This window comes from Triturus cristatus, chromosome 7 (assembly GCF_964204655.1).
Source record: "Triturus cristatus chromosome 7, aTriCri1.1, whole genome shotgun sequence".
Taxonomy (NCBI): domain Eukaryota; kingdom Metazoa; phylum Chordata; class Amphibia; order Caudata; family Salamandridae; genus Triturus; species Triturus cristatus.
The window spans coordinates 1,660,405,658-1,660,429,462 of record NC_140590.1 but is presented as its reverse complement, the minus strand read 5'-3'; the positions used below and the strand labels follow the sequence as shown (position 1 = coordinate 1,660,429,462).

Below are 23,805 nucleotides of genomic sequence, written 5' to 3'. Positions count from 1 at the left end.
GCGATTTGTTTATTTCTCAATAATTATACAAGTCATATGTCACTGAGGGGGCTAAAATTGTTGCTCCTGACATCTTCTCATATTGTACTGATATATCCCATATGTTTTGTGAGTCTGTGGTCATATCACAGAGGCAGCAAAATCCCTGTGGGCTCTCACTAAAATTCTGCTGAGGATCAGACATGAGAGAGGAGACATGCTTGCTATAACCCTTCCAAAGATTGCCTCATATATTATTCACAGGCTGTGCACAGAGAACCAAATAAGGGTACGAGCTAGAGCGCCTAGCTTGGAAAGATTAATATAATATAAGTATGGATCTAGTTAAGTCCATAATATCATTTAATATTACATGAAAAAAATGAGGGGTATCATACTTCCAGTGGTACTTCTTCTTTTCAGATCATTCTGATACATCTAGTACGTATTTCAGAGAGACTAAACGTTAATTAGCATTACCGATTAATAACATTGGCACAGACCTTTAACATGCCATCGGTTTATTAAAAAAAGGTGGATCTTGAGTTAATGAATGATATATAGATTCCGAAATATGCCTTTGCTCATAAAACTAGATGATGCCACAGCACTAAAAACTGAATTCACTTGTTACGTAGTAACCATTACTCAAGCAGTTTATCAAATTGTTTAGAAAAAGTGTCCATGGAGGCTGTTACTGCTTATCCTTGAGGATAACGATGACAAGAGGTCAGTGAGCCATTCTTGTGTCGTTCATTTTGCCCATCAGAGCTTGAAGCAGATCTTACCAAGTTGGATACCAATTTCCAGCCCTCAGGATTTGATATTTCACATAAGCATCGCCTAGATTATATCACTGACAGATAGACTTTTTTTAATCCTCTATTTGCTACTCAGTAGATAATTGCAACAGAAAATTAGGCTTACCCTGTGTCACTTGGGATTTCCATTTTCCTAGAGGTAGAAAAGGCTTCCTAAGACGTGAAGGGAGGCTACTCTACTGCAAGAAATCTGTGGAATGGTTGTCTTTCTCACACTATCTGGTAACCTGGCTTTAGGAAAGCTTAAAAAATTAGTAGAAAGACGAGCCATGTATGTCTGCACTAATGCATTGGCAAACAGTGAACACAAAAGCAATATTTTTTTTCACAAATGCTCATTTTCTTCTGAAACATTTTAGTTCACAAGGGTAAAATGTAGATATTGGACTGGAGCTTGTAACAGTGAAAAGTGAACGTGCGGTACCGAACAACATTCCATACAGTGAGCAATGACTTCCAGAAATTAGCAAGAGATCATATCACTGAGAGGTGAGTCCAGGAAGGCACAACCCTCGCCAGTGAGTGACAATTACAGAAAGACAGCTCACTCCAGTGAGAGATGAGTTCACTTGGGCAACTCATGACAGTGATAGATGTGTACAGAAAGACTACCTGTACCAATCTCGGTTGAATACATGGAGGCAAATCATACCAGTGAAAGATGATTGCTGCAAGGCATGTCATCACAGTGTGGGATTAGTGCTGGACGACAGCTCAAATCAGAGAGAGATTAGTACAGGACGTCAAGTGACTTTAGGGAGATGGGAAGGCAGCTCAAGTGACACTTATACAGGCATACAACCAATTTAGTAAGCGATGAATACCAGGAGGTAGTACAAACTAGTAAGAGGAAAATAATAGACACAGATCATGCCAGTGAGTGGTAAGTGAAGAAGACCGCTCAGACCTTTGTCAGATGAGTATAGGAAGACCACTTATGCCAGTGAAAGAGGAGTACACAATGCCAATATACTCAAGTGAAAGGTGGGGCCAGGAATGCACCATATACCACTGAGAGATGGAATCTACAATGGAGCGTATATCACTAATAGTGTTTGTCTGTACCTCAGTGGGCTATGTGTCCACCCTAGGTTTGAGAGTGGCCTTCATGTTTCAGTGCTTTCCCAGAAGGGACGGAAATCCTGGCAGTTCATGGAAGCAACATAGAATGCCCTGTGAGTCATAGTAAAAAGGGTCGATCTTCCAAGATAGAAAGAAGTTCATGTTGTTAAATGATCAAATTAGTCAAAGAAGAGGAACAAGATTAGATCCAGAGCTCTAAGGACATCAACGAAGCACAAGACTTCCTTGTTCTTCCTTTATCGGAATCCCAATTAAAAGTCTTGAACCAGTGCAAAAACACATCGATTCTACAGCTTTCAACATGCCAGAAATGCTGCTGTGACTTACCTGCGACAGGAAGTTGGCATGGAGCAACCTGTAATCTTCAAAGCGTTCGATCTCCATCTATCTTCTTTATTCAGTTCTAATGAGAAACAATTTATTTAAATGATTTCGGGAACCCCATGTACTCACACCCCTTGAGAAAGAAACTAAAATGCCACAGAGCTGGTAAAAAAAGGACATAGGCATGAGTGTGCTTAAGGGAAGAATTAGACTGTACTCTAGAAATCAGCCAATCGTCGACTCGACCTCTACTGCATTTACGTTTATTCCTAGCCATGCTCATATTTAGTCTTCCAGGACGACAGAATGAAATCCAAAGGCAACTAGTAATGATTCCTATAAGCAAACTTCGATCTCTCTCTCTCTCTCTCTCTCTCTCTATATATATATATATATATATATATATATATATATATATATATATATATATATATATATATATATATATATATATATATATATGAACATATATATTTATATATATATTTTTTCACTGGAAAAAGTTATAGTTAGGAAATAGAGTAAAAAAAACTTAGACATTCTCTGAAAAAAACAAAGGTTACAGGGACGTTGTAGTTATATTCATATTTTACACACACAAAACCATAGAAATTCAGCAGTTATAGTTATCTCAAGTAACTATAACTGTAGAAGTGAGATTCCAATCAGTCTCACTGGTGCAGGGACACCCTTTGTCTACGGGTTCACAAAATAAGGATCGACACTGGAGTGGAACGAAACACAAGTTTATTACATCTCATGAGAGGAGTCGATCATACAGACACTACAAGTGCCTGAGAGGGAACTGACCAGTACGGTTTCAAACCTAGTATTTATACTCATTTGGTACAGTAAGACAAGCACTAAAACCCCTTTGTCATTGTTACACAACCCCTTACACTATGCTTACATGCTGAACTGTGGAATGCTGATAAACCCCTACCCACGTCATCTTTGTAGATAGACAAGAGAGGTTACAGGCGTTGGTGGGTAACAGATAAAGCATCTGTTCACTTAGGCCCTTCGCCAGGGCAGGTCTCCTTACTGTGACACGGGAGCCTTATCAATACAACCAGCTTTCAGTGAACACGTAACTTCTGACTTCACGAATGTCCCCGCAGAAACACAAAATGGGGCTGGTGGACAAAATGGCTGAAAGCGGAGGCTAAGTTAACAGAATACATTTTTTACCATTTACCAGTCCTTCCTTTTAGCCTCTGCTAAATACATTTTGTCTAATTGATAGTATATTTCAAACACATATATATATTAAAAAACTTTGCGAATACTGAATACCTAAAGAGTACCAAACCAAATCAACGTTATACTGTAACAGTTGAAGGTGCTCTATTTGCATTGTTCAAGCTTCCTGTATCTATTTTCATAAATTTATCTATTTGTTGCTGAGGCATAAGCTGCTTATTAACATCACAAATATCTACTTTCTTAGGGATACAGGACGTGCATAAAGAAGTAGAGAGGGGGCATATAATAAGCATACATTGAATACAAAGGCAACAACCTAGAATAGCGCCTACTATACAGGCTGCTATGACAAGTAATTTCCATCCCCATGACATAACAATGCCCCAGAACCAACTTGACCAGGTCCATGTTCCAGTGTCTTGGTGTATCTCGGCTGCTATATGTAATTTGGAAATGGCCTGATAAACGTAAGGTGCATTGTCTGGTATATAAACACAGTAACTGGCACCGATAATTTGGCCTGCACCCCCACGAACCATACGATTCTGTAAAACTACAAGTCTTGCTGCCTGGAGATCCTCAGTGATGTTACCTAGAGCTGTCGTAATCTGATTAACTACTGCCTCAACTACTCTAGTGAGTCTTCATATGTTCCTACTATTAAGAGGTGGACCAACAAAGAAAAACATACCCAAGTTCACGTCAACATATTCTTGCAATGAGGTGTCAGTCTGATCCATAACTGCCTTAATATCTATCATTCTCTTGGTCTGAGCTAATAAAGGATTGTGAGGTGATAATCCAGTCTTATGATAAGAAGCTGGAGCTAAATAAACGGAAGGTAGGAGGAAAGATACGCAACATATCCCTGACCATCCTGGAGGTAGATAGAAATAACCTTTATTCCCGCAAATAAAATATGTATTTTGGGATGCTAGAAAACTACTAAGAGTTGGACCTGTTATAGTCAATATAGTGTTACAATCACTATTACCTACAAAGATGGGACCAAAACTTTTTACACATAGGGGGGCTCGTGTGTCTGTTCTGTTATAATAGGGAATCCTTTCTCTAGTTTAGTCCGTGTCCTTGCAAAGACATATCTCGTGGCAGAGGTACCTTCAGCATATTCCTCAGTTTCCCATTCCGATCCCTTTGCTTACGGATTACCATCATCATCTGGGTAACATTGTGTATTCAATTTCTTAAGACCACCTACATCAGCTTTAGAAACGCCCCTAATTTTTGCAGCCCACAAAAGTGCAAACCAAGCACGACAACCATTGTGGGAGAATGGGAGCGGATGAGAGGAGTTCCCCCTGCACCCTGGTGAGCAGGTAAAAATCCGCAAACCCAACAATTAGAAACATTAATAATGCTATGAGTATAATGTAACATTCGAATAAATGAATTATTCTTGTAGGAGAGTCTATGCCTTTTATCTAACGTTGACAGCGTAAAATGGTAATGTTCAAACGGTGTGGGTGTTGAAAGTACAAGCATATGTACAGGAAATTTCACATGTAAAAACCAAGCTATCGCACAAATTCCTATAACACTAACTAAACTTGCTGCTAAAGAAATGGACATCCGTTTTCATTTTTTCGCTCTCGACATAAGGTGTTGAATATCCTGGCGTTCTTCCTCCATATTTGGCATCCAAAAATCAACAATGTCTTTAACTGTATTGTCTCTTAAAAACGCTGCACAAAAATGTTCTTTTTCAAAAATGTCGATAGTTTATGTCCAATGCATATGTCAGTCAATGGGGAATTTCAGAAAGAAAGCAAACATTTGAAACAATCAAACAATATTTTCACCTCAAAGTCCAAGCTAAAACAAATCAAAAATCGTTGAAGACTTGCAGTTGAACAAAACCACAGAAAAGCAAAAGGAAGTCAATATAGCAAGTATCCAAGAAAGATCATCCACAAGTTCATTCCCTACAGCCTGAAGGATCATTAGATATATTGCCATTTTTAAAGGATGCAATTTGGGTCCCCTATAAAATCCAGTTGGGGAAAAATCAGGGAACTGAAGCTGTGGGCCAAGGCAAAAAAAAGCTATCTTACTTCTGACCGGATTCCTTGGCCTAGAAGTGGAAAGTTCTGACTCTATCTCCAGTCCTGGGCAAAGTAGATTGATGAACACTCGAATAGTGGCAGGGGTTTTCTGCACCGAAAACCCTCTGATTCTCTCCATTCAGATACTGTGGGACAGATTTTTGCCACAAAAATCAAATCGTAGTTCAGAAATTTGGGTTCTTTCACGGATTCAGGATATCCATGTCACAAACCGCACCAAACCTAGTTCGGCAGCTTCTGCAGCACAGAGTCTCCTGCCAAGTAGGCCCTCTAACCGGACCTGACTCGCTGCACCCTTTTCTCAAAGTCTTCGTTCAGTGGGTAGCACGAGGTCTCAGATTGTACCTCTCTCTTCCAGTTACTGTTGGATCAGTAAACAGCAGTTCTTCAGGTGAGGCAAAACAGTGGTCTATCTTTTCTTTGTTGCTGAGAATATTGTGTGCAATTCCTGCTTTCTCAGTTTCCATAATCTGAGTCAGATCAGCTGGCACGTTCTTGCAGTAATAGCCATGGATCCAATTCCTTCTGTTTGTAACTCGGACTGCTGTTCGTGTTGCCAAAAGGACATGTTCAGGCCCCTTCCAGCGAGGAAATTCTTTGTTACAACCCAATCACCGGGTTGTAACGAGTGCCCAGGACCTTCAGAATTGTCAGGAAGTGAGTCTCACACCTGTTGGTGAATCAAAGAGAGATTGTAAATTCTCTCATTTTCTTGGGACGTGGGGGATCCCATACATTCATTGGTCTCCCAAAAACCACCTCATAGGCCGTAAGGCCAGACTTGCTATGTGCCACTGCACGTGCAGGCATGAGGGCTAATGGCAAAGCATCAGGCCACTTAAGCCCTGTCGATGCCAGCACCTTAGCTAATTTAAGTTTCAAAGTCTCATTATAACGTTCCACCAAGCCGGCAGATTGTGGATGATTAGCAGCATGACATTTTTGACGTATGCCCATACTTTCAGTAATCAATTTAATAACGTGCAATAAAATGAGGTCCATTATCACTCCATAAAATTCTACAAATCCCAAATCTAGGGAAATATTCTTTCAAAAGGATCTTAGCTGTGGTGAGTGCAGTATTATCTTTCGTAGGATATGCCTCCACCCACTTACTAAGGGTATTGAACCTTTCCAGTTCAATGAAATCCATCTGCAGGACTTCGAATGGCGCACTAGGCGGAGAGAACCCTCCTTTTGGGGTAGTCACTCCCTTCCCCAGATTGCGTTGCAAACAAATCATACAATGTCTGACATGGAGTTTCGCTGTTTTTCTTATATCTGGATGCTCCCATACTTGCTCTAGTTGTGTGGCTATACTTTTTGCACTAACATGTGCTCGACCATGTGCCATAGTAACAAACGGTAGTACATGAGAAGTGGGCAATTTCCACCTGTCCCCCTCTGGCCCTTTTCTCCAACAATTTTCACTGTCCAATATTTCTGTCTTTTCCCTTTGTTCTTTTTCCTCCTTTGTTGCCATCTGTTGAATCTCTCTTATCTCTTTATTTACATTATACATTTTCTCTGCAGAGGAATACATTACATACATTTGTCCTTGTTGGCTACATGCTGTTTCTTTTGCCGTACTGTCTGCAAAAGCCTTGCCTCTTCCCACATCATCCACTACTTTCTGGTGTGCACTACACTTAACAATAGCCACCTTCTTTGGTAATGTTAATGCAGTCAACAAATTCTGAATTAATTCTCCATTTTGGATCTTTGTTCTGTGGGACGTCAGAAACCTTCTTTCCTGTCATAAGTGTCCGAAGTTATGTGCAACTCCAAAGGCATACTGACTGTCTTTATAGCTATCTACAGAAAGTCCTTGACTAAGCTCACAAGCTCTCCGGGGTGCAATAAGTTCGGTAGCTTGTGTGGACTTGTAGGGGATTCGAGCCGTCTCCACAATGGTGTGCAGTGTAGTGACAGCGTAAGCTGCAGTCGTAGTGCCATCAGGTAACTTAAAACAAGACCCATCTACTTACAGTTCGCCCTGGGCATCAGACAGAAGAATATCGGTAAGGTCCACTCGACCTTTGGTTTGTTCTTCAGTGGTAAAAATGCAGTTGTGTATGTCACTAGGTTATTCAGAAGGCAAATGCAACAAAGTAGCTGGATTCAAGGTCATACATCGTTTATGAGTAAAATGTGGTGCTAACAAAGTGAGTTTGTACCCGTTAAGACGGGCACTCGTCAAATGTTGTGTTTTAGTTTGAGTCAATAATACATCAACTGAGTGGGGGACGAGAACCGTCAATTTGTGGTCCAATACAAGTCCTACTGATTGAAATGGCAGTTGCTGCCACAGCTTTCAGGCAACCAGGGAGTGCCCTGGCCACAGGGTCCAGAACTGCAGAAAAGTATGCACATGGGCGTTGTTTGTCCCCGTGTGGCTGTGTTAGGACAGACAATGCACAACCTTTTCGTTCGTGTACATAAAGAGAAAATGGTTTAGTGTAATCAGGTGTTCCTAATACAGGAGCAGAACATAAGGCTGCTCGGAGTTGCTGATATGCATTCTGACACTCAAAAGACCAAGGCAAAGGAAATGGGGTATCTTTAGTCGTAAGGGCAAGAAGAGGTTTAATGATGAGGGAAAAATTAGGGATCCAATTACGACAATAGGAGGCCATGCCAATCAATGCCCTTACGTCCTTTTGCGTCTGGGGAATTGGTGTGTGTATGATAGCCTGAATTCTGTCTCTGGTCAGCGTTCTTCCCTCCTTCGACAAAAGTTGACCTAAATAGGTAACCTCTGGTCGACAAAACTGCAACTTATTCTTCGATACTTTGTGGCCCAATTTCGCAAGGTGAGTCAACGAGAGCAAGGTAGCCTCAATACAAAGTCCAGTGGTGTTGGCTGCTATTAGCAGATCATCCACTTACAGTAAAAATGAAGTGCCCGGGGGTAACTGTGAAGTATCAAGTTGACGTTTAAGGGCCAGACTATAAATGCTCGTACTCTCTGTATACCCCTGAGGAGCAGGACAGAATTGGAATGACCGCCCCTTACTAGAGAAGCCAAACAAATACCTGCTAGAGGGTGCAATAGGAATGGAAAAGAACGCATTCTTAAGGTCAATTACCGAGAAAACACACGCTGTGGCTGGGATAATTGTCAATAGAGTAATATCTGGAACTACGGGAAACTGTGGCACTACTACCTTATTAATTTCACGCAAATCAATTATGAAGCGATAAACTTTTTATCTTCAGAGATGGCAAGATAGGGCTGTTACAAACATTGCTATCAGTTTCTTCCACTACCCCTTTTACAATAAGATCCTCTATGATCTGAACTAAGGCGCTTTTGCCTTCCTGCGATATTTTATACTGAGGTATTCGGGGCAAGGCAGCATTCTGTTTAACCTGAATATGTACCGGTTCAATAGATGATAAACCTACGTCAGTATCGCCCTCTGCCCACACAGAAGGCGGGACAATGGACAATTCATGTGGGACTTTATCAATAACATACTGCCTATTACGTATCGGCCTACCAAACGTAATATATACACCATCCAGTGAACAATAGATGTGTGCATGGAAGTGTTTGAGTAAGTCGAGGCCCAGCAGATTATCAGGACAATTTGGTGCAAGAAAGAACGGTGAATTACCAGTGAACGGCCCAATAGTAAGATCCAGGGGTTTAGACACGGGGCTAAGAATAGGCTTACCAGCAAAGCCTACAGACAGGTTATTATGGCCTGACGAGGGAGTCCCAGGGATCAGTTTTTTAGAAAGTGCACTACATGTAGGCCCAGTATCCACCAGAAACTTCTGCAAGGTCCCCAATACTTCAGCAGCATCATATGGCTCTGTCTGATCTATCGGTTTGGAGACCTATCCCTCCTCTCATCCTATGCTGTCCTAGTTAAACTGCATACCCGTGGCATCGGATGCACTGAAGTCGTCTGCATAATAGGCTTTCGCCGGGGCAGGAATGTCAAAATTATTCTGTCTGCTACTAAGACCAGGACGCTGTTGCGGGACCCTTGTCATTCTCAGTCCCGTACCTCTACCTTGTTCGTGGAGTAATGGCCATTCGGATCGCCAATGTACGTCTTGTTTACAATACGCACATTGATTTCGCCCCAACGGACTGAACATCTGAGAGTCTTGATTATTCCTCCTTGGGAGGTCAGCTCTAAAAATTCCTTGACCCCTACCTCTCTGTGGCCATAAACCTGTTGGAACAACATCTTAGTTTTTAATTCCTTATATTTGCCCTCTTTCTTATCTCTCTCATCATTTACTTGATTCTCATAATACTGAGCCATGTCCAAAATCTTTGGTGGGGTAGAGGAAGCCCACGTACTTTCAGCTACTCATAATTTTTGCGAAATCTCAGGTAACAAGTTAGCTACGAATTTGTCTACAAATAAATGTTGACCTGTATCAGAAGTTGTGTCTTGACCACTGTAATCATGCAATGTCATTTCAAAACTTGTGAAAAAGTCAGGGACCAACTCATTTTCCTTTGTTTGCAAGCTGCCAATTTCGCCCATATTTCCTTTGGTGGCACTATCTCTTTCAAATAAGTAATGATGAGACCCGGTAAATCTAATATAAGTTGTGTTGGTTTCTCCCCTGCTTTCCTATCAATATCCGCCCCTTGTAATTGCGCCCAAGTACCGCCGAAAGCTGCAATGTCCTGTTTACGGACAATACGCCAAAGGTCAGGGGGCAATATCAATCCGAAAAACATATCAATATCTACCAAAGTCATAACACAAGAAGTTCTGGCAGTATTCAATTCATCATACAAGGCACTCGGCATTTTCCTAGAGTCAGGCAAAGAATTTTTAAGGGCCTGTACGTCCGATCGCTTCCAAGGGGAATAAATCCATTGGAACCGGAACCCAGCCGCGTTGACACCCTGACCGTCTCCTACGGCTGCTTGAAACACGGGGGTCGCTTCCCGCATAGGGAAAACTTTAGTCGAGGCTGACATGAGCCTTTTAAGTTTTCTTTTTTGAGTAAATATATCTTCTACCACTAATTTTAAGGGAGCAGCAGTCAGCACTCCTTCATTTGACCTTTTACATATCCTATTCAATTCATGAGGGGCCTCCTCATTCATATTAGTCCTCCAGGCCACTATTAGCGCATTAGCCATTTCCCCTACAACATATTGCTGAGTCATTTGTGGGTATTGAGTCAAAGTCACGATAACCTCGTCTAATCGTATGTCGTCATGTCTCGGACCCATTCACAGGCCCTAACTAATAACACCAATTTGTCATCTTCCGTAAGGATAGATCTATGACGTCATCTAGAAGACTCAGGTGAACAAACTACAACCCCCCTATCAAGTACAGGAGTTGCAGCAGAGGCAGCAGGCAATGGAGGATACACTTGAGGTAACTGGGGAGGCGCAGTCGGGTCCGCATTGTTCCCAACGGGATTTGGAGCATAAGGAGGCGGGGCTGGTCTGCAAAGCATTTCTTCTAGTTCTGATTCCTTCTCCTCTAAACCCTTAAGTACTGTTTCTTCCTTAATCACATATACTTTCTGCAATTGAAGTTTCAATCGTCTCTCATCACTTTTTCCACTTTCTTCTTGCACTTTTAATTGTAATTATTTAATCTTCTGCACAATCGCCTGTTCTTCACCTTTCTTCTTATCCTTTTCTTCTTTAATCTGCTTCTGTTTAATATATTATCTCCATAATCCTAGAGCATCAAACATACTCTGCCTACTTTTCTTTTTAAGAAGCTGTTCTTCTATATATTGCAATTTATTTAAATCAAAGGTATCATGAAGTGGCCACTGTAAACTAGCATCTGCCTTTGTATATTTGTTCCATAATGCACTAACCAGTATGGAAGAAATACCATATTTAATGTACATTTCATAATTCGGAGTGCCTTCTAGAGGCGCTGACTGTCTTTCTTCTAGAATACTATTCTTGTTGCAGCAACAGCATAGTTCACGAAGAGTGTTCAAAACAGGCATGTTTACCAAATACTTCTTAACAATAACGTTAAGCGACTCTCATACCAAAACCTAAATATGAGAAAAAATTCTCACATTAACTGTCAAAGACATTTGCAAATGACTTTATTACTAACAAAAAGACCCCAAAAAAGACAACCAATTCGATCCTACCTGATCGTAGTACTCCAACTCCCACCTGCCGATCCTCGGATCAAAAGATCACCTACAAAATGCCAACCAAAGAGCCCCAGTTGAGACACACAGCTGCCACGAAGGTCAGGTCAATAAGCTGAAAACCACCTTGGCCGCGAGAGCAAGTCTCATTCTGCGGGGCGCCCCTTAGTGTTTCTGTCCTGTTGAAACGACCTCCTTCTGGTCCAGCTGTGTCCTTCAATGGGGCCCCACGTTGCCGGCGCCAATTGTAGAAGTGAGATTTCTATCAGTCTCACTGGTGCAGGGACACCCTTTGTCTACGGGTTCACAAAATGAGGATCGACCCTGGAGTGGAACAAAACACAAGTTTCTTACATCTCATGAAAGGGGTCCATTATACAGACACTACAAGTGCCTGAGGGAACTGACTAGCACGGTTTCAAACCTAGTATTTATACTCATTTGGTACAGTAAGACAAGCACTAAAACCCCTTTGTCATTGTTACACAACCCCTTACACAACCCCTTACACTATGCTTACATGCTGAACTGTGGAATCCTGATAAACCCCTACCTACATCATCTTTGTAGATATGCAAGGGAGGTTACAGGTGTTGGTGGGCTAACATATAAAGCATCTGTTCACTTGGGGCCTTCGGCAGGGCAGGGCAGGGCTCGTTACTGTGACATACGAGCCTTATCAATACAACCAGCTTTCAGTGAGCACGTAACTTCTGACTTCACGAAAGTCCCCACAGAAACACAAAATGGGGCTGGTGGACAAAATGGCTGAAAGCGGAGACTAAGTTAACAGAATACATTTTTACTGTTTAACATAACTCATGCCTTAAGGTAACTAACCTGCACCCCGCAATGCACAGATTTCTCATCATTAATTTCACTGCAAATGTTGCAGTAATATTATCAATGATGTCATAGAAGGCGTTATGAGTGATGTATTATGTGGGGTAATTAGAAGTGCATGGCGAGTGCGCGAGTCCTAGTTACTTTAGGACCCTCACAGACCCCTTCATCAGTCCCATGGGGTCAGGGTACCTCTAACATGACCCCTTCTATCACTTTTACATTTTATTTTCCTTCCTTGGGATCGAAATCGCGACCACAACTTTCCTCTCAAGTTGTGGCCAGCCAGTTACAGCATTGCTGTTGGAGCGTGGATCCACAAATCCATTGCTGCTGAAACGTGGATCTACAAATCTGCCCAGATCCGCGGAAGATCTGCGGCGGATCCTTCTCTCTAGATATACATAAATCTTTTTACTTTAATAAACCCAAAACTCGGTTTATACAAAATTACAAAAAGCACTCTTTCTGGACCAAGATCTAGCTTTCTGCCAAATTTGGTTCAATTCTGTTCAGTGGTTTGGGCTGTAGTTGTGTCTAAAATCCCTGTGGGAAATTTCATGGAGAAAACGTGTTTTGGGACCCCTTCTTTTTCTCGGCCCCCGCTTGACGGATCACCCCAAAACTTTCCATACAGCTGCTGAAGTTACTGGCAAACTAGTTAAAAAAGATTTGTGAAAATTCATCAAATGGCCTCAAAGTTATTAGCAAAACAAAATGCTTTTCCTACGGTCCCAACTATAACTACCTACCGTCTGGCAACCGCCAGTAGGTAATGTAATATATATATATATATATATATGCACTCAGCAGAGTCATATAGACTTTGACGGAGCGGGAGCATGTTCCTGCTCTGCGAAACATGAAGCTTGAAGTTCCCTTGCTCTGTTTGGAGTCAGTGGAAGCTTTTGGTTTATAGTGGCAGAGCCTCCACTGGCCCCGCTGGGATAACCCTTTGACCTGACATCCCATCTACTACATAGCCTGTCAGGGCTAAGTGACGTTTCCCCCACCCTATTTAAGATGGCATGACTGACACTCATTTTTTCTATCAAGGAATGCCATGCAAGGTGTTCCATGTAGGGAAAATGTGGACCCATCCCCAAGTGCAGCGAGATAACTCCCTTTGAAGCAGGACCATTATTATTTATTTATTTTTTTTAAACTGCCTCTTTGGGACTTTTTTCTTCAAAACAAAAACACTCAACAGTGCAGATGCAACAAACATGGTGATTGCTGGCCAACGTTTAGTGCATTTATCAAAGCCACTGGTGTGGTAGCCCAGCTGAAGGCACAAATGTCCACACCTGCCTGGGGAAAGGACTTCTAAATATGTTAGGCGGCCTTCCCCGGGAGAACAGAGGCCATGGCTTCTAGTGACCTTGCAGTCTGGTGGGCTGCCTGGCTCAGTTTAAATGACCCCATAAGCATCGCCTGATGCACAGCTAAGAGTTAACTTCAGTTTTGACTTACCAAAATTGGAAGAACATTTGGACATTAATTCATATGTGAAAGGAAATGTATTCTTCCATTGCATAAATAGAAGTCACAGACTATTATCCCTCTACGAAATGAATGCAATAATTGAATTATACTCAAGTATGAGATGGGTAAAGTAAGACAATTCATACAGTAACAGGTAAGCATAGGAGTCCAGCTTATGCTTGTGTATAATTAATAGTAGATGACGATACATATCAGTGAAGAATGGCTAAAAATAGCTAGCTTGTTCTTCTTGCAGATGTAAAAACAGCAGATAGCAGTGAGCAGTGGTTAGAGAAAGGCTGTTCAACCACTCTGAAGTGTGTAAAAGAAAAAAGCACAGACCTATTACCTTTTCATCAACGTGCAGATGAAGGCAGCTCATGCCAGAGAGGGATTATAGTAGAAGAATTGTTCCAGTCAAACGGGAAGAGAAATGCAGCTCATAAAGTTGAATCTCATTTCAAAGAAAATTACTTCGATAGAGATAGTAAGAAAGAAAATCGATAATATTTTTACTAAGAATAGCTAGAGCTAGTCATTAGGAAGCATCTGTAGCTAACAGGTCAGTGAGCAAGGCAAACACGTGAAAATGGCAGACTAGAAAAGTCCAAAATAAGATGAAGAGCAGCAATATTAGTGCTGCATTTTTAAGACCAGAATTCATCGCATGATTAGCAATGTCTATGCGCTAAGAATGTTATAAAAGAGGTTGCTTTTCTTTGCTTTCAGCGATCTTCTACACAGCAGCCATCATTGGTCCTGCGGCTGGCTACCTGCTTGGAGGGATTTTTCTGAACATGTACACAGAATTTGGAACAGAGTAAGTTACTAGAATTTCCTATGATCCTTGTTTTACGACACTTCTGTAATTGTGATTGTTTCTGGCCCCGCAGGAGATTATCAGGAGTGGGGCTGGGGATAAAAGGCAGAAAATTACCTGACTTGTAATGGGCCCCTCGGGAAGATCTATTATACACAGTGCATCAGGCTTAGTCCTGGCAATGCAGAAGACAGTTAGGACCATCACCACACACATATACCTTAGTAACACTTGAAATGGTGGTGTATTTCCAAGCAGCTACATTAGCAAATTAAACCTGGTATTTTTGCAGTAGGGATGCAGCAACTTCTACAGTGATATGAAAGAGAAAGTACTCCCTCTCAAGATGTTATGCTTTTACTTAAGACATATCTTACCTATATTTAGTCCAGACAGTAGATGAATTTAACCTGATATAACCATAGCACTTAAGATTTTTATTTTGGCATCAATTAACCAGATAAATCAACCAACATTTAGTAGGCGTGTGTGAACAAAAAATAAGTTCATACAGAGATCCAGTACCGTGTGGAATACAATGAAGTAAACGGATCATGTAAGAGTTTTATCAGTTTCAAACATCACTTTTAGGAATTGTGCTCCACTCCCCTTTACAGAACTTATGCTCGGTGATGTCTTAATATTTAATCCAAACAATGGTTCAGAATGTTCATAAAATTATCATAACACAAACATATCACATGTTATATGTACCAGCTTACAACTCTGAGCCTCTTGACATATTTTATTGAAAAAACTTTGTATGTTTTTTCTTATATGGGCCCTTTTCCTCTTTTCCTTTCTTGTATTTAATGTGTGCATCGTTATACTTATAATTTTTGTTTCATTAATTGTTTTATATATGTTTGTGTTATGATGATTTTATGAACCATTGTTTGGATTAAATATTGAATACCCCTGGATCAGGTGGTTAGGGCTGTCCCTGTGGTGGTTAAAGGTGATGTCTTAAGGCATTTGTTTATATACAGCTCTCCCTAGGACCCACCACAGCATTTTAGAAGGGTTGATGTCTGGATTTAGACTTGGCTACACCAAAATCCCAATTTTTTTCTTTTTCAGCCATTCATTCTTAGATTTAATAGTGTGCTTTGAATCACTGTTCTTTTGCATGATCCACCCTTGGCTAAGCTTTAGCAGTTGTGAAGATGGTCTCATCTTTTCACTAGAATGTTCTGGTATAGAGCAGTATTAATGTGGCCTCGAATCCTCACCACTCCGCCACAATGAGGTGTGAAGTTTTTGCGGTAATACACAGTAATTGGTGCTCCCCAAAGATGTTATTATCCATTATAACCAAACAACTCCACTTTGGTCTCATGTGTCCAGAGTGCACTGTTGCAAATGGCTTGTGGTTTATTCAGGCACTGCTTTGCAAACCTAAGCTGCACTGCAATGTTATTTTTGCAGAGAATGTGTTTTCGTCTGACTACCCTTCTATGAAAGTCATACATTTTCAGCCTTTTCCTAATGGTAAAATCATGAACTCCAGCATTTACTGTATTGAGAGTAGCCTGTAGATTCCTGACTGCAGCTTAGGAGTTCTGTTTGATTGCTCAGAACATCATATATTTTCGTTGGGGATTTGCAGGGAAGCCTACTCCTGGGTATATAAGCAGTTGTCTTGATATCTCCCCATTTATAATTAATCTTTATAATATGAAGGACTATTGCATGGAAAGGGCTTTCTAAATAGGGTCTCGGTTACCGTTTTAGTGATATTCAAAGATAAATGTAGACAGATTACAGTCAATTTACCACAATGTATTCGTTTTTAAGCATGGATAAAAACAGAAAATATTTATTTTCAAGTGATTCTGAATACTGTCAGTCATGACACCCAAGCCAATAGCTGTGTCAAGTGACAACTAACAGATATAAAAATAAGGTTTTCTAAAGAGTTAAAAACAGCTGAAGATGTGCACACGGATGATACTAAAATGTGCATGCATTTTGATCAGTAAAACCGGTTCCCATCTTTAAATCCCTTACCAGAAAAAGAAGCCGAAATTATCAGATATCTTGTGACTCAGGCAAGAAGTGTTACCACAAACCGGAATGCTCCAGACCAAACTTACATATTTTCTGATTTTATGTACAGATGATAGCTCTTTCTGGTCTTCAAGTAATCAATTTCACTTGTTTAGCAGTAGACGATTCATAACTGACACGTAAGGATGAAGTCTGCATGTACATTTCACACAATGTTACTAAATGTGGGCTGATTAGTTTGCTTAATAAACAATGCTAGGGAGAAATGTGTGTGTGTTATTGGTAATGAGAGCTGTATCTAAATGTAGGACTTGCTGAGGACTAAATTAAGTCAAATATGTCTTAATATGTAAAACCAGAGAATCTTAAGAGAGTAAACTTTCTTTTTTTACATCACTCTATTTACACACCAGCATCACTTTGAATCTTACCTTTTAAATGGTTCTTAAAGTAGATTAAAATATTAATGCAGCACAGACATTACAGCCTTGAATATGTGTTGGAACCCACTCATAAACTAGCATAAACCTGCTGCTGCTGATGCACTGGCAAATCTGCAAACAGAGGCGCATTAACAACTTTTCAAAGAGGTAACTTAAACCCATTATAATGTGAGATTTTTATATTTAGTGATGTTTTTTATTGGTTTTAATCATTAAATATAATCATACCTTTCTCATATCAGGTTACAGTGAGGCACATTATAAACTACAATGAGTAAACTAAAAAAAAAGAAGATGAGAAAGAATGGTTAAATTCCAGTCCATCAGGTGTACTTCTCTTTCATCGTGTAAATTGGAGAAGAATTATCGCTATTCATTAGTTTTTTTAATAACTGCTTTTTACTGGTACAATTAATAATTTTGAGGTAGTCCATGGGTATTAATGGTATTATTACAACTCTAATTACGATGGTTGTCATCTGATTTAGGGGCGAGTGCCAGTATTAGGGTGTCCCAGTTCACCAGGCCTGCTTTCCCTCTAGCTCTATTTCTATAGCGTCTGCACCATTCACCCTTAGCTAATGGCCAGCTTCCTGTCAGGACAGTAATCTGTGTGGGGACCTCCCTTAGGAAAATCTGGATATTTGGACATGCCTAAGCCGTGTATTAAAATGGGGCTTCACCAGTGTTGTGTGGAAGAAAACTGACTCTGGGAGCAACGAGTTGTAAGATGGAGAAATGCATTTATATGTCTCGCTTGCAGTTCTCCCACCTCAGAAAAACCAACCATTAACCTTTAGAACCTTTGGACTCCTCACGTTCTAATTGCAAGCCAGGCCTAACTAAAATAAGGAACAAGAAAGGGGAAAGAAAACAGGCAATGCGACAAGGGAAAAGAATGCATGTTATGAAAAAGAAAAGAACGAATGCTATGCATATAGTACAGAATACAACACATCTTCCTTTTTAACAAATTATAATAATGAAGTTTAATCATCAAATAAAACTTTCCTTGAAGACTTCCTTAACCTCGGTGCAAATTTCAGTCTGTGAACCAAAGTAGTTTCCTCTGTGTCCACTATCGTGTCACTGCTTGGTGGGAAAGCTGTTGGACTGGCATCATTTTCTTACGGACAACAGTCCACACAACCATTGTTCCCTGAAGGTGAGTATTGACATTGTTCAGCATCACTACCAATCACACCATCAGAGGCTGAATCATCTCTTGCATCACAATGACTTTGGTACACATCATTTGGGATTCGTGGTAACTTGTCACATTTCTCATGAGTTTTGCACTTTGCTATTCACCTGAAAAGCCAACATTTGCCATCCTGAGTAATGACACTACCCTTGCTTGTTTTGACCATTTTCATTGGTTTGGAGAATTTACTTTTCCCCTTTTCTACCTGTCTACATGAACGAATTCTGAAAACATAACTAACTGAAATATAAGGTGTAACTTGTATGTATATTGTCATATTATTCCTTTGATCTACTCTTAGCTCTTGCCACTTTAACCTCTCCCGCATTCGTATTATGCTCAACTTGAAATTTGATTTTAAACCACCAGGGGCAAATCTGGGAGGTAGGTTGCCTTTCTTTCATTAAAACAAAAGGTGAAACTCCAGTTACAGTATGCGGAGTAATCCGGTAAGACCACAATCTTTCTCTTATAGCCCGAGCAAAAGGAATCCGTCCCATCATGGCCATGACTCTTTCCTTTAGGAACCTGGTAAATCATTACACTAGTCCGGAGCATTGGGTCTCGTACCATGCTGTCAGTATGTGCTCAGTGTGATGAGTGTGCAAGAAATTGGTCATTTTCACAGATTAAAATTGAACACCATTATCTGTGACCAATTTTTCAGGAAACCCTGCTCTACTGAAAACGGTCACAAGAAATTCAAGCACAGTGCTTGTAGTTACTTTCTCTACAAACATCACTCTGGGCTACTTGGAGTGATAATCAATTAGCACAATAGCAGATTGTAGGTTATGTGGCAAGGAGGAACTAAAATATCCAAACCAAATTCTGGCCATTGTGTGGGTTGCATGGGGGAAATGTGGGTATTGCAGTTTTTGTCAGCTACTGCACATACATCAAACATGCGCCCTAATTAGTCAGCTTCAGCATTTATCTCCAGCCATCCATATAAACTTTGCATCTGGCTCTTTAAAGCTGGCATCCCCATGTTACCCCTGTTCCATAAATCAAGTAATTGTCCACAGAAACCTGCTAGGGGTACACACTTGTCATTACGAAACAAAAACATACCATTCATTGATAACTCAGATGCCACTTGCGCAAAAGAATGCAGGGAGCCTTCCAAACGTTTAGACTGAGGGCACCCACCCATTAACCCCTTCAGTGCCCCGCCCTTTCCCCACCCTGTGCCGGCCGTTACATTAGCGGGCGGGGTTTATGACGAGCTGGACTCGTCATGGGCACAGCGCAACCGCGGCCCATGACGAGTCCAGCTCGTCATGGGCACTGAAGAGGTTAAGTGTTTCCTTACAAGTTTCAGTTTATTATCTGTCTCGTACTCAGCCATACATTGACTCTCATCCATGTGCATTCCATTTACCTCGCACACATCACTAACAGTTTCCACCACGTCATAGTCTTCATCGCACCATTCATTCTCTCCTTCCCTGTTCCATGGTTATCTAGAAAGAAAGTCTGGAGGTTGGTTTTTCTGACCTTGGACAAATACAATGCTGAAATAATACGTTTGAAGTTTGAAACGTAATCGCACAATACAAGCAGTAGAATTTCACCCACCTCCCGGGGACAAAACTGCAACCAATGGCTTATGGACTGTTTCTGGATGACAAATTTGTTGCCTCAAACAAAATGTCAGAAATGACTGGTTGCCCACACACAAGCCAAGAGTTCTCCTTCAATGAAAGAATTTTTACGCTCAGTTTCATTTAAGGTTCTGGAGGCATATGCCACCACCCATTCTGAATTCAAGGACTTCTGGGCTAGCACTCCCCGAGTCCATAAGCACTTGCCTCGACAGAGATGACACAGTTAATGCCATTCACAAATGGTTGTAAAGTAAAAGCATTCAAAATCTGGGTATTTGATGGAAACTATTAGTTGTAGATTTCTTACCTTAGAATTTCCTTCTGAGGTGTCAGTCTGGATCCAGAGAATTTTCAACAGCAGTGCCCCTGCGCGTCGGTAGGTGGCGTTGTTCGGCTCCACATCTGTTGTTGACGTCGTGGGCACCGGGATGATGTCGAGGGACCTATATTGACACCGCCCATGCACACTGACGTTAGTTCTTTCTTTTTCCATGCCAGCCTAAGCGCAGATCCGGAGAGAGCTACCCCTTAACCCGTTTTTGGCTTGCCCTTTTCAACCTTTTGTCGACTTCTTTTTCGAGTTTTGGACTCCTGGTGCGTTGAGGATGACCCAACGTAGGACCGGCTTTAAGCCCTGCGGCTCCTGCCACTGGATGATGTCTGTGACAGATTCCCACCTTGTGTGCCTCTGGTGCCTGCAGCGCGACCACAGCCCAAAGTCCTGCTCCAAGAGCCGGGCCATGAATCCGAAGGCTTTACGTGAGCGGTCCCGAAAGTTGTTAGAGGCCCGGCACTCAGTGTGCATCTCTCCCGTTCTCGTTTGAGAGGAAGGTCCCGAGAACGGTCGTGAAGGCCGCACTCTTAGTCGTATTTCTAAGGCCCCAGGGCAGTTAATGGGCAGTTTATGGTGGGCCAGATGAGTGAAACCCCAGTGGGAGATACCCCCAAGGGGAGACGTGTCGATTTGCCTTCTCGCCCACCTCTCTCGGGCATCAACGTTGGGTCTTGTGGCTTAGTAGACTAATGCGTCCACTGTAGGGACCTATGTTTTAGCTCATGGTCACAGGTTCAAATTGCGGCTTGTCCTCTCAGCCTTTCATCCTTCTGAGGTTGATAAAATGAGTACCATTGAGTTAGGTAACAATAAACATCTGTTATTCAGCCCCAAGATACCCTTGGGTGAACGTGCGCTTTACAAATACACGTTATGTTATGTCATTTTAGGTGTATATAGTTTGGTGGGGGGGGGCATCAGGTAGTCCTTTCAGGTATGGTCTTTCTTCCCTAATGCCCTGGTACCTGCGTGTCTTCTCATCTGCAGCCGCACCTCAACAGTGGGCCATCACTCTGTGATAGAGAAAAGGCAAGCCGCATGTCCATAACTACCAGTCAGGCTCCGCCGTTAGTGGATGGAGCCTCCTGCACTCGCTTTTCCTTCTCAGGCGTGTGCCAGGCACCATTTTTTTTGTTGCTGTTTATAAGTATGAACTCGACCCGAAGGTATTGGAGTGCTTTACATGAGCACCAGTTACATTACACAAGGACAAATTAATTTTTGGTAGGCACACGGAGATTACATGATTTGCCCATAATCACAAGATGTTGAACCAACGCCGAGACTCGAACCTAGTTCCCCAGTTCCAAAGTCCAGTCACCCGCCAGGAGGGCCAGGCTCTTCTCCTGGGTGTCAGCTTCGAATCTGGCACCCACTCAGTTCCCGCACGCCACGGGTGCTCTCTTTACACCTGCAGCCACCTGGGGAGCTCCCCAGCACCTGCAGTGCTTTCCGCTCTATGTGCAGTCTCAGGTCAGGCTGCCCACCTCTAGAAACCACCTTGCCACTGCAGCATCAACCTTCCCAGAGCCGCTCCTGTTTAACTCATTTCTGCCGCCTGAGCTGCGGCACCCCTGTGGGGGGGCTCTTATGGTGTGTATAGTGCCTGAACGCTGCAATTTAACTGGATTATCAGGGATCTTGCACAGATCTCAGATAGATGTGAACAGTGGGGTCGCCATCTTGGCCTACTACTGATTTAGATAATAAAAGCACCAAATATTTACAGCGCTACTAAACAACAAGACGGCAGTAAGAAGGCTACCTACATTTAAAAAAGGAAGTACATATGTGTATATGTTTACAACAATGTGTATATGAATTATGTTTGAACAAGGGTGCTGTAAAGCAGTTTGGCACTACAAATGAAAGCTTATTAGTGCCCAGATTGTGCTACAAAGAGGAAGGGCAACATGCTGACAAGTGAATTCTGGCTCCAGTGTTCCACCTCTGCCCTATTTATATCACTGGCCCCTAGGTAATGTATGGGAGTGGTGAATAAAGCTATATTGTGGAAGGGTTGGGAGAGGGATATTTGAAATCTCAATTGACACGTTCACCCTTCCCCTCCGATCATTTTGGTGCCTGTGGATAGCAGCCAAGTGGGGAATAATTGTGTTTTGAGGGTGGGGAGATGTGCATTTTTGAATAAAAACGAGTATTAAATACTCCTTAGGCGAATCCAACCAGCTTGGTACACCCTTTATCAATGCACCTGTCATTTTGAAGCACGGGCCAGCATGTCAGTCTCATTGAAATACATTGAACTGCATTGATAATTTGAACATGTTCAATAATAAACGTAATTCTTTTTATGAAAACATAACCTGACCAGCATTTTGCACTTTGTTTTTAAAAGGGCCATTTTTACTGCTATGACCCTCCAAGTTATTCCTTCAGTTGATTGCGTTTCAGTATAGGGTTCAATTTACAGTCCATTAACATCAGAGGAGCAGACTAAAAAAACTGAAAGTTTGAGGGCTATAGGGCAGGCAGACTCAGTGGCGGCTCCTCCGCTATGGTGGAGGAGCGTCCCCTCCCCAAAAACGTCAAAAAAGAAGAAAGAAAACATATGTTTTATTTCTCCTTTCCTGTCATCTTGTGGGCGGGGCCTGGGGGTTGACAACACTGAGGGGAGTGGTGTGTGCACTACCTTCACTACACATGACGGTTTAGCCAGCCATCTCAGGCCGGTCAAACCGTCATGCTCAGTGAAGCTCTGAGAGAGCAGGCACAGACTCCCAGTCTGTCCTGGAGCGCTAATCGAGAGCGCTCAGGCCAACCTGAAGCTGCTCTCATGCGAGGGCAGTTTCAGGATTGGCCGCGGGGAAAGCTGGGAGCCTGTGCCTGAAGAAGAGATAGGAGCAGAGGAGCGGGACGCGGCCGGCTGCAGGTAAGTTTTTTTTTTTAAAGTATTCTTTCCCCCCCCCCCCCCCCTTCGCGACCCCTATGCCACCATCACCCCGCCCGCACTGCCACTCGTAGCAAACAACGGCCGTGACTTATGTTATAGGTCACAGTAGGACATTGTTAGCATACTTTGGCTTGAGTTGATGTTTTAGTTGATGTTGGCAGGGAGCCTGGCTTATGGGAAAGGTTGTTACCGTGTCCCTGCGATATGTTTACTAATAAAGAACTAAATATCTAATATTGTTGCTTACTTCATTTCAGTTATATTCCGTGTATAAGAAGGCTGTGTTTCAACAAGCGTCGCTCCATGTCTGCTAAATCATTGACAGCTACATAAGACCATACCTCATAGTACAGCTACGTAGTTACTTATTCTTCAAAAGGCCATTGACATTAGATCAATTAAATATTACTTTGTCATTCTCTTGGGTCTACACGTTATGCAAAATTTTAATTGTTTGAAGAAGTTAACTGGAACCGGAAAGGGATGGTAGAAATCAGAAGAATGATAGAAATAAGAAAGCATGAATCT

General features: G+C 41.9%; 1 protein-coding gene across 1 annotated transcript in view; it reads left to right on the top strand.

Moving 5' to 3' along the window:
- Positions 1 to 23,805, top strand: part of SLCO4A1 (solute carrier organic anion transporter family member 4A1) — a 641,539-nt gene that overhangs the window by 169,202 nt on the left and 448,532 nt on the right. Inside the window, exon 3 of the mRNA XM_085619749.1 lies at positions 14,672 to 14,762. Coding sequence (XP_085475875.1) covers positions 14,672 to 14,762 — 91 coding nt within the window. The remainder of the gene's footprint in view (positions 1 to 14,671; positions 14,763 to 23,805) is intronic.